We start from the raw sequence: 11,333 nt of genomic DNA on the forward strand, positions 1-11,333 counted from the left end.
GGCTAAGACAATGATAGACAAAGTTGGTTTTCTAGTACCATCTTGGGACTCACAAACCCTTGGAATTGAAATGGAGACCATATTTGTATATCCCAAGTTGAGAAGCACTTTCCTAACTTCTTTATTATTAGTTTTTCTCACTTCCCTTTTCTTACTGTCCCACGTTTCAAAATTGTCTTCTTTGCTTGAGGCCATTCGTCATGTCCTTTTTATCAGCTTTCCTGCTCCTTAGAGCAAAAAGTTCTTCCAGAAGGCCAAAAATACTAGATCATGTAATTACAGAGTACTTACTATGGGCCAAATGGGGCCTGACTTTGCCCTCATTCATGTTGCTGGAAGACACTCTAATACTCAGTTAGAACCTAACCACACTGAGTTATTGCAGCTCTCATATGGACCACACATTCACAATTAGCTCTTCACGCAGATAAGAGTATGTACTTTGTCTCTGCTATTGCCCCTCGTGTCTTTTTATTTCATTATGACTATTGTGCTTAGAAGCCTGATTTTCAATCTGTAATCCTGGTGAAATTCCTTCAACATAGCTCACAATTAAAAATAGTTTTCTTTGAAGCAGGCTTTGTTGAAATTGATATCTATCATCTACTCTATCTACTTTCCAGGGCTACTATATTTTGCTGTAACTGGGAATGACGAAATAATTTTTATATGAATGAACTTTGTAACCTGGCATATATTTTTAACTGGCATAAAATGTAAAAGTTCTAGGAAATATAAAAAGTTCTAGAAAGGATTAGTGTTCCTGAGGACAGCTTCTTAATTTGAACACCAGTTATTCTTTGGCCACATCGTCATTGAATTTATGGCCCTCAAGTTCAGTTGTCTCTCCCATTATACTTCCGCAATGTTTATAGGCAAGTGTAGCTAAGTAAAAAAGTATTAAAAGGGGTCAGAATAATCTCATCCAGGGAACATATGGGTGAATTGTTGCAAACCATAAAAGGCAACTTAGACCAAGGTGAATGCTGCCAGCTGTCTAAAAGGATGCTTGGGTAATAATGATTTCCATGCATGAAGGATAAGGTTACGCCCCATAGCAAGCCTCATAGGAAGCAGAGTTATGAGCCAAGAGTGGTGAGAGCCAAAGTAAGGAGACAGTAAGGAACAGCTGGGAATTCTTCCTCTCCAGGAGAGACTCAGTATTAGTGGAGACTTTCCAATGGTGATCAACACATTGTCAAAGGTAGAGTTTGAAAAAACAAATAGATGCTGATAATTGATTCCTTCATCAGAATCAAGCAAACAAAAGCTCAGACATGAAAAAATGGGAATGAGATCTGAGGCCATGTGTGATTCTTTCCTGTTTGAAAGAAGATTTTAGTGCCAGAAAGTATTCAACTGCAAAGAAGTCTTCTTGTGAAGAAGGGGATATTTTTAAGATTTTTCTAATGATGTTTACCTCATATTCATCTAGAGTTTATAGTCTATGTATTTGTTTATTGGGCATAAATATTCATAAACAACTTCTGTTATAGGGAGAGGAAAAGTGGAGTGGTTTTATCATGAAGTTTTTAGGACTTATAAAAACGAGTGATCATGTTTATTTTAACCATCATGGTTATTTCTTATACCCCCTACTATGTTTACTTGAGGATGTAAAAATGACAAATAAATCTGAACAAAAACTGTACTTTATTGATTTTTCAGAGTTAAGAGGAAGATTTATGACACATGGAAACTTTCGGCTGGTTTGGAAGAAAGTAAATTGAATGCAGAGATGCTAGACTGCTGCTAAGGCCCATGGACAATCCACAACTCACTCTTCTCTATCAAACTTTAAGATTTATTAATAATATGCTGCCTTTGCAAAACAAAAAAAATCTAATGCCAAGAAGGTATATTCTTCAATATTTGGAGTAGACACGCTCTCAAGACAATGGCTTCAAAGGTCTCCTGCTTATATGTTTTGACGGTCGTGTGCTGGGCCAGCGCTCTCTGGTACTTGAGCGTGACTCGTCCTACTTCATCCTACACTGGCTCCAAGCCATTCAGCCACCTAACAGTTGCCAGGAAGAACTTTACATTTGGCAACATAAGAACTCGACCTATAAACCCACATTCTTTTGAATTTCTAATAAACGAGCCCAACAAATGTGAGAAAAACATTCCTTTTCTTGTTATCCTCATCAGCACAACCCACAAGGAATTCGATGCCCGCCAGGCCATCCGGGAGACGTGGGGGGATGAGGACAACTTTAAAGGGATCAAGATAGCTACCCTCTTCCTTCTGGGCAAGAACGCAGACCCTGTTCTGAATCAGATGGTGGAGCAGGAGAGCCAGATCTTCCATGACATCATTGTGGAGGACTTCATTGACTCCTACCATAACCTGACTCTCAAAACATTAATGGGGATGAGATGGGTGGCCACTTTCTGCTCAAAAGCCAAGTACGTCATGAAAACAGACAGTGACATTTTTGTAAACATGGACAACCTAATTTATAAACTCCTGAAACCCTCCACCAAGCCAAGAAGAAGGTATTTCACTGGCTATGTCATCAATGGAGGGCCCATCCGGGATGTCCGCAGTAAGTGGTATATGCCCAGAGATTTGTACCCTGATAGCAACTACCCACCATTCTGTTCTGGGACTGGCTACATCTTTTCAGCTGATGTGGCAGAACTCATTTATAAGACCTCACTGCACACAAGGCTGCTTCATCTTGAAGATGTATATGTGGGACTGTGTCTTCGCAAGCTAGGCATACATCCTTTCCAGAACAGTGGCTTCAATCACTGGAAAATGGCCTACAGTTTGTGTCGGTATCGCCGAGTTATCACTGTGCATCAGATCTCTCCAGAAGAAATGCACAGAATCTGGAATGACATGTCAAGCAAGAAACACCTCAGATGTTAAAATTTTTACCCATGTAAATATGTTTCTTTTCTTTTTTTAAGAAATGGGGCCTAAGGTGTTGGTATGTTACAGGTGTCCCCAGGGGAAATGAACCGGTGAAGGGGTTTTGTACAGATTTTGCCTCCTACTCCTAGCTCCTTCTTGGATTACCAATTCCCAAATGCTAAGCTTCAGTCTTAGAAACAATAAATGAATTAGAAGGACCAAATTTCATCCTCAGGTCCTAAGACATGCAATTTATCAAAAAAAAAAAAAGTGACTTCCAGACAACTCCTAGGATTTATGCACTGTGCATCTGAGATAAAAATCTGGTTCTGGGAAACTGAAACTTACAGTAACATCTTCACATCATCTCTGCAAAAATAAGTAGATAAGTAAACAACTTTTTCAAAAACAATTCAGAAACGATGCACAGTCAGGAAGACACACTGGATGTGATTATTAATACCGTGTGTGTGTGTGTGTGTGTTATTGTTACATTGAATTTTTACATATGTTGCCATGTAATGTGTACAGTATTTGTGGTTCCAACACTGGCAGAGAGGCTGCAGTGAAATGGATGGGAACTTAAAATTGAGAATCAAATAGTCTGTGTGTTTGAAAGGCAACTCTACTTGCTCATCCGAGGATTAAACCTGGTCAGCAGGTAGAATGTGTATAAAATGCTACTTAAACAAAAAAAAAAAAAAAAAAAATTCTGCTCTTTTGGAACATTACATGGTGCCTCCAAGGAGACTTTGCCAAATGTAATAATCTCACCTGCTTCCTTCTGCATAATACTGCTAAATGCTTTTCAGTTTCTGGATCAGGCAAGCACATGTCTCCATATGTAGAAAACAAGCTGGTAGGAAGCCAGAGAACAATGAATCACATTGAGAAAATATGAATTTAGGTATACATTAAAATTAACATAAGCTTAGAAATAGTATAAGATGCCCTTCCCACACATTTGCAGAGCATGTGAGAAAATCTTTAACAGGTACCATATTATTGAAAGATTTGGCCCTACCATTGATAGAAGTGATAGTAACACCAGAAATATCCAAGTACCTTCAACAGCAAAGCTATTATAAGGTGTTCTCGGGGCTATGTGATTGAGTACCATAGGAAGGAAGGGTGGGGAAGCCTGGGTTCAGATTCTATTAATGCCACCAAACCACATGAGCAGGCCTTTTAACATTGCTGTATTTCAATATTCTCACTTGTAAAATGGCTGTTTTAAAAAAACAAACAAACAAAAAATCACCTACCTCACAGGTGCTGTGAGAGCAAATTGCATTTGCTAAGATTTTTGAGATTCTTAGTTTAAAAGGTGCTACATAATGCAATGTATCATGCATTATGCCAAATGCTAAAACGATTACTATAACTATAATGATGGTCATCAGTAGTAGTACATCATCTTAATATAAAATCTACCAAAATAAAGATGAACTATGAACTATCAGTGTTCTTAATTCCTCCAAGACTTTGATTTTTCCTTGGCTATAAGTTAGTTGTTTGGCAAAGCTTCAATTTCTCTGCCATCTCTTCTGTTTTCAATGAGTAAGCTATCTTTTCCATGTGTTTCTTTGCTAGCCCCAGGGGCTGTAGGTGAAGGCATTGTTCTTTCTTTAGGGGAAGCATTGGCTGGGAATCTATTACAGTAAGTGAAGCATACACTTGCAAAACGCATCATGACAACTTAGGTCTCAGGAAACATTTTGCCTGAATTATCTTTAAAAGCGTTGAGGACAGGGAGAATCACTTCTATCAGAAAAACAGGCACTCAGTGAACCTACACATTTCACATCTCCCATTCATTAGAAAACTCATTGTTTTAAAGAAAGTCCCCAGCTGAAAGAGTACACCTTTTAATTTATTTATTATTTTTTAACCTGACCTTTGGGAGCCCCCATAGAAGTCGATGGCAAACAAAATGAACAAACAGAAGTCAAGGCCTATTTCTTGAAGACATTGGATCTCTCATCTCCAGCCCCAAAGTTCCCAGTATAAGACAGGACTTCCTGTCCCTTAATACATCTCATCTCTGTTTAGCAAGACTGATGATTTTGATTACAGAACAATGTTAGTGACCTTGGGAGAAATGGAGCTGCACAAGGTGAACCACCCTCCCACCCTGTAGCCTCAATTGCTGTGAGTTCCAGTTACTGGGGAAGTCTCATGACTTCATTCTTGATTCACCTCCCAACCATGCAGCTGAATCAAGTCCACGTCTCATACTACTGCCTTGCATCAACCCCACGCTCAGCCAAGCCACCTTTGATGTCAAGAAATCACACATTATAAACATTATATATGTACATCTCTGAATTATTTCATACAGGTGTGTATAGAGTATGAATAAAGCCCTAATCTTGAAAAGGAGCAAAAATCAGAAAATCATACATCTTAAAAACCTGTCTCCTAACTTTTTTATGCTAGGTAGTGCCCATGTGACAAATATGTAAATATTCATCAAAGACCACATGTATATATTTTAAAGCCATTATTTTCTTCTCCCCAACTGTATGTACAGCTAGACTCTGCCTGCTATGTAACATTTTCTTCTGCATGGAGCTGGGTGAGGCAAGGCCATTTGTCCAGTATTTCAATAGCCTTAAGCATGTTTGCCCTTTCTTTTCTGAATGTTCAAACAAAATATTGAAGTGATCAAGAAAAATCTCTAACTTTCTACTTTTGTTAATTTTTTGACATGACACTGGCCAAATTGTCACAATTATTTGTGAATCCATTATTATCATTTCCTTGACATAAAATAATGTTTCGTAATAAATAATGGCAGTATTCTGGGGCCAGGGATGTAGCTCAGTGGCAGAGCTCTTGCCAACCACGTGCAAGGCCCTGGGTTCCATCCCCAGCACCGCAAAGACATAAATAACTAATGGCAGTATTCCACCAGGAGTCATTCAGACAGTTTTTACAAAACTGTTCCCCCACCTGTTTTTCATTATGCACCAGATAACAATGGGTATCGATAATCAGTGTCTACGTTCTTAAAGGTTTTTTTTCCAAATTTATTTTTTGAAAAGAAGTTTTATCTTTGGTGGCTAGTTTGCGTGGCTTTGTGTCTTCTTATATTGGAGCAGTTTCAATACACAATAATGTACTTTGAAATAACCAGAATCAAAAAGCGAAGATCATTTTCAATTTGGAATAAATTCAGAAGAACAAAACCCCTTGTGCGATACGATATGGGGAAAACAAACTCTTTACAGAGAAGCCAAGGAAGGAGTTTTTCAATCAAATTTCTTCTACCAAAAGACAATGGAATATTTCCGTACAGCATCTGGGATATTTTCTACCTTTCCTAATATGTGGGTTCAGTGGGGGAATTGATTATGTCATTTCTTCTGTAAAGGTGAAGATAGTTTTTATAAGCAACAAAGTAACTTGTGAATGAAAGAAGTAATTTACTAGAAACGCTTGTTGATAATTGACATTTAGGTATATCGTTATATATGAATGATTGTATTTATGTATTTATTTGTTCAAAATTGTACATATGGTTTCGCCAAAAGTAATTGTCTGTAAAAGTGCACTCTCCGGGTTTGTAGAACTATTTAGGGTTACATGGGTTGCCAATCAAGCTGCTAATCAGAATACTATTTTTTTGTATCGATGTTATAAAACTAAAAATGACAAATAGATGCTGAAGATGTCTTTACATTCAGTTTCTTCACCTTCCTCTTGAAATATAAACTGTTAATTGAAAGCACGATGCTAATGTACAGGCCCATCTGTCCTGAGGAAGAGTACAATTCCATAAAGCTGATTTTTTTAAACATTGAGGCAAATAAACAGAAGGAGAACATAACCCATTTTATTGGGGTTTTTGTGCATGAATCTCTTTGGAGAAATGTGATTGTGAAAATTAATTGATGTCCACAATTTACCAAAGTCTCCCTAACCTCAGTGTAGGTGATGACTCATCCCCATCACAGCTCATCCCCAAGAGCCCAGAACAACTCCAACAGTCAGCTTGGACACCATTTGGTCCTATAAGTAGAATTTGGGCTAAATCCACTTCTGGATTTAGGAAACAGGTATCTCCTTGATGGCCTCACAGAAGCGTTTTAACTGTACTCTGTTTTAAGGACAAATTCCAATGGCATTATGTTGATAATGTACTTGGTGAATTAGGGCATGTCAAATCTAAAACAAAAGAGATGTCATTCTTCCACCTCACCCACATATATCCTTTGGAATACTGCATACACCCTTAAAGTTTAATGGGATTGGAAATAGCTATTCAGACATTCTTTAACCAAAGACAAGTAGACATTGCTAATACCTAACTCCATAAACAAGATATTAAGCTGTTTAAGAAACAAAGTGGTGCTTCATTGTTTGTTTTTTTTCTTTCCAATTCTGATCTAGTTAAGCAGGTACTCATTTATTAACTGAAATTTAACTTCAGATGTATTCCTTCTGTTCCTTGCAGTTCCAAAAGGTAAAATCTATCAGGTAAGAAAAAATAATGTGATTAAACAACAAAAACACAAGTATACAGATTTGTATTCCACTTGACTTTTTTAAAGGACTAACATCAAAAGCAGTGTTCTAAAAATATAGTCCCCAGACCAGGAACATTTTATTCATCTGGGTACTTGCTAGAAATGCAAGGAATTTTTGGTCCCTACTAAAAACTTTGGTCCTTACTAAAAATCTATTTCAACAAGCCCTGTAGGTGATTCTTAAGCATGTTGAAGTTCAGGACTTCACTGTGGGCCCTTTGTAGGAAAAGTTTGACAACCTCTGACCAGGAGAAATAGGAGAAAATGGGGTACAGACAAAGTGTCTCCAGGTATGAATAAGGAATCACATCAATAAAGCATGTTGAAATCATTTCTCCATGTAGCTAAGGAAATGACAACGCAGTCATGATAATGAATTACATCAAAAACTGACAGCTGCATATATTTTTAAAATATTTCCTTTTTCTCTTTCAGGGTGATTTTTTAAAACGATAAAAGCTTGATTCTAATTGTAACAATTATCCACAGTTTAATTAATATATTGCTTAAAGATGCATGGGTATCAGACCTAAGAGGGTGGGTTTCATATCGCTTGATTATCATAATTACAAGCATTCTATTTTCTCATTTGCTTAATTGATTGTCATAGATTTCCAAATGAACTCCCACTGCAGGAAGAGAATTGAATACATTTCTAAGTAGAAAAAAAAAAATAACAGAAATAGGGCTATTTAGAAGAGCAGTGTGTCCCAGAATATAATCCATATGAACATGAAAAATGGCCCTTGATAATATCTCCTCACCTCTTTGCTGGTTAAAATGGGCAGTTTTGTGAAATGAAAAAGAAATGAATGAAAAAGTATTATTGATTCGACAACATCTATAATAACGCCGGCTCCACTGTCTCTTCGGCCAGCGTTGCCCAGCACTCAAGAAAATTTTTCCATTTAGTTTTCCTTATAGAATCTATTAGTGCATTATGTTGACTATTTGTTATGCCTCTTGCAATGACCTCAGTCCTCACCTGGAGGGAACATGGCACAAGAGGTGATTTATTCTCTCTCTCAGGTTTATTCCAGGGCATTTACTCAGCAGTGGCTTCGGGATATGGCAGGCTGGGCAGAGTTACACTGAGGGGGTGGTATGTGATGAAGACTATTTTTCAAACAAAGGCAAGGATGACCTTAGCAAATGTGAGGCGAGGGGAAAACTGCTAGGGAATTCTCCCATCGCAAAGCCTTAAGCTTTCAGTGCCCATTCCTCTGTGCTGTAGTTGACATTGTTTAACCCTAACAGACCCATGAAGTATATTCTGTTATTATCTCCAGCTGACAGATTAAGAAACAGGCCACAGAGAATATACATGGTGAATTCGGGTCCTCTGGCTGTAAAGGCCATGTTCTTAATCAATACAGCATGTTGCTCCCCAAAATAAGAAATATATACCTCAAAATACCAGACCATCCCAGACCCTAGTTCCTGTGGAACTCAGTGCTTCTTATTTTGTTTTTCAAATGGAAAATTTACTCCCCTTAAAAAAAATAAAACTGAATTATAATTGATATGCATTAAAATTCATCCTTTTAAAGTGCACAGTTATGTGCGCTATTGACAAATGCATACATTTGGATAACCACCACCATAATCAAGATATTGAAGAGTTCTATCACTTCCCCAAATTTTCTCATTTCCCCTGAAAATCAACCCCCCTCATCTCGTCCTGAGCAATAACTGTTCTCTTTCCAAACGTTTATTTTACATGACATTTGCATGTTTTCCAGGAGTTATCATACATAATCTATTTAATGTAAATAAAAAATTTCTATAGATAATCAATGTGATATATTAGTAACCAAAGAAATGGAAAAACTGAAAAGGTCTAGCAAATGAAAAAAAATAAGAAAATAAACCCCATGTAAGTAACAGTGAAAGATTCAGAATTTTAAAATAAAACACCATTGATTCAAGAATATACAAGCTTAGTGTGTGATGGCATGCAAACCATAAATCCATTACCCCACTCAGCCAGGTTAGTTCAGTTCACTAGGAACTTTACTAGAGCTTCCATCCATCAGAGTTCTCACACACATTTCAGTAGAGAAAACAATCTATAAGTTCAATTATGCTTTATTTCCCTCTTGGAAGCAAAGGATCCTCTGGAGAGGCATCCATCACTAGCTAGTTCATCACAAAGGCCAGCCCTCTCTGCGCTCTAGATTTGTCTCCACATCTATGTCAAACTACACTCAGACAAACTCTTCTGTATCTGATTTGCCTCTGTTCCATTAGTTTCTTCAATATATGCTAGTTCACAATTCCTTTAGGAAAAGGCAACTTCACTATTACGTGGTGCCCTTCAAACTTCACTGAGAGAAGCTTCTGAGTGAACTAGGAAAGCATGCCATGCGCAAAAAGATGCTTCTCTGTCCTTGTGGGAGTCCAAACCATAGGTAGCATGCATGGTGGAAGAAAAACAGGATATTGGAACAGAAAGGACACAATGAGGGATATACAAGCTCTGGCATGCTTCGCAGATTGCCTGGAAATCTTGTTAAAATTTTGAGGGTAGTCTGTGTTCCCAGATTATTTTCTTACAAACCCCCAAGCAAAGTTGCTGCTGCTGGTGCATGGCCTGCCCTTTGAGTAACAAGGCTCTAAGACTCCAAGCTAAATTCTAGACAGGTGTGCTTGCATTTGATAAGCATCTATTTGGAGCCATACCAGAAGCTCTTGAATACATTGCCTCTTTAAATATTCACAAAAATCTGTTGTAATTAAACATTAAGATGAAGCTTGAGTCTCTAGTACAGTTTTATGTACAAACTTTACCTTTTTTATTTTTTATGTATAGTTTTCCCTACAACCTCATAGGACTTCAAAGAAGGTCCTAAGAAGAAGAAATACATCCAAAAAACAAAAACACTGAAGCAAGATATCACACTACTATTTTGAGGATCTAGTACCTAGTAGTTGTACAGGATACTTTGTTAAATGAAGTTGGAGCTCATTACCTAGCTCAGGTCAACATCGAGCTTGATAACTTCATCTTCCCATCAACTACCAAACACTTATCAAGACACAGAGTGGGCATGCCAAACAATAGGCAAAAGAGATTAAGAAGGGAAACATGTATGGCTAGGCTATAGGGCCCCTGGTTCCAGATCATGGAAGGAAGGCAGCAGAAATAATCATACAAGTATGTCACCTGTTAGCAAATTGTTACATGCCCCTTGAGAGTGGCCAAATAATTGTCATAGAAGATGGCCATTCAGGGGCTGTGGCTGTAGCTCAGTGGTGGAGTGCTTGCCTAGCATACATGAGGACTTCGGTTCAGATACATAGCACTAAAATACAAACAAACACACAGAAAGAAAGTGGGCATCCACATCAGAAATATGACCACGTGAGAGGACCAGATAGGAAGGAATCTTGGAATCTTGTTTTTAGCATTAAAATAATAATAATCATCATCATCATCATCATCATCATCATCATCAGAAAAGAAAAGAAAAACTAGGTGGTATCTCCCTAAAAAGGGATTCAGCATTTATTCAGCATTTATCATTGCCACCGTTTTGGGGTTGAAGAATGCAAGAGTCAAGGAAGTAGCTTTTCTAATTTAAAAAAAAAAAAAAAAAAAAAAAAGATAACTGGAAGCTGGGTATGGTGGTGCACACCTGAATTCCCAGCTACTCAGGTGGTTGAAGTAGGAGGACCACAACTTCAAAGCCATCTGGAAAACTTAGTGAGACCCTGTCTCAAAATAAAACATTGGGGGAATAAAATAAAATTGGGGGATAGCTCAGTGTATGAAACCCCTGGGTTCAATCCCTCATACTGCATAAAAAGTAAAAAATTGATAACTGAAGAGATAGTATTCAACCCCATTTGACTGGAGTCCAATGCTTTTTCCTCCCATTTTATTGTACTGCTCTCTATTCCATTTGCAATTCTAGAAGCAAAGTACCAGAAAAACC

The 11,333-nt window shown here is 37.7% G+C and overlaps 1 protein-coding gene across 5 annotated transcripts in view; it reads left to right on the plus strand.

Moving 5' to 3' along the window:
- B3galt1 (beta-1,3-galactosyltransferase 1) overlaps positions 1-9,296 on the plus strand; it is a 558,180-nt gene extending 548,884 nt beyond the window's left edge. For all 5 annotated transcript variants that reach the window (XM_048812420.1, XM_048812422.1, XM_048812421.1 and 2 more), the window contains one exon: positions 1,669-9,296. In XM_048812420.1, the coding sequence (XP_048668377.1) occupies positions 1,898-2,878 (981 nt within the window). In that variant the 5' untranslated portion in view covers positions 1,669-1,897 and the 3' untranslated portion in view covers positions 2,879-9,296. The remainder of the gene's footprint in view (positions 1-1,668) is intronic.
- The last annotated feature ends 2,037 nt before the right edge of the window (positions 9,297-11,333 follow it).

The sequence above is a fragment of the Marmota marmota genome, unplaced genomic scaffold (assembly GCF_001458135.2).
Source record: "Marmota marmota marmota unplaced genomic scaffold, marMar, whole genome shotgun sequence".
Lineage (NCBI taxonomy): Eukaryota > Metazoa > Chordata > Mammalia > Rodentia > Sciuridae > Marmota > Marmota marmota.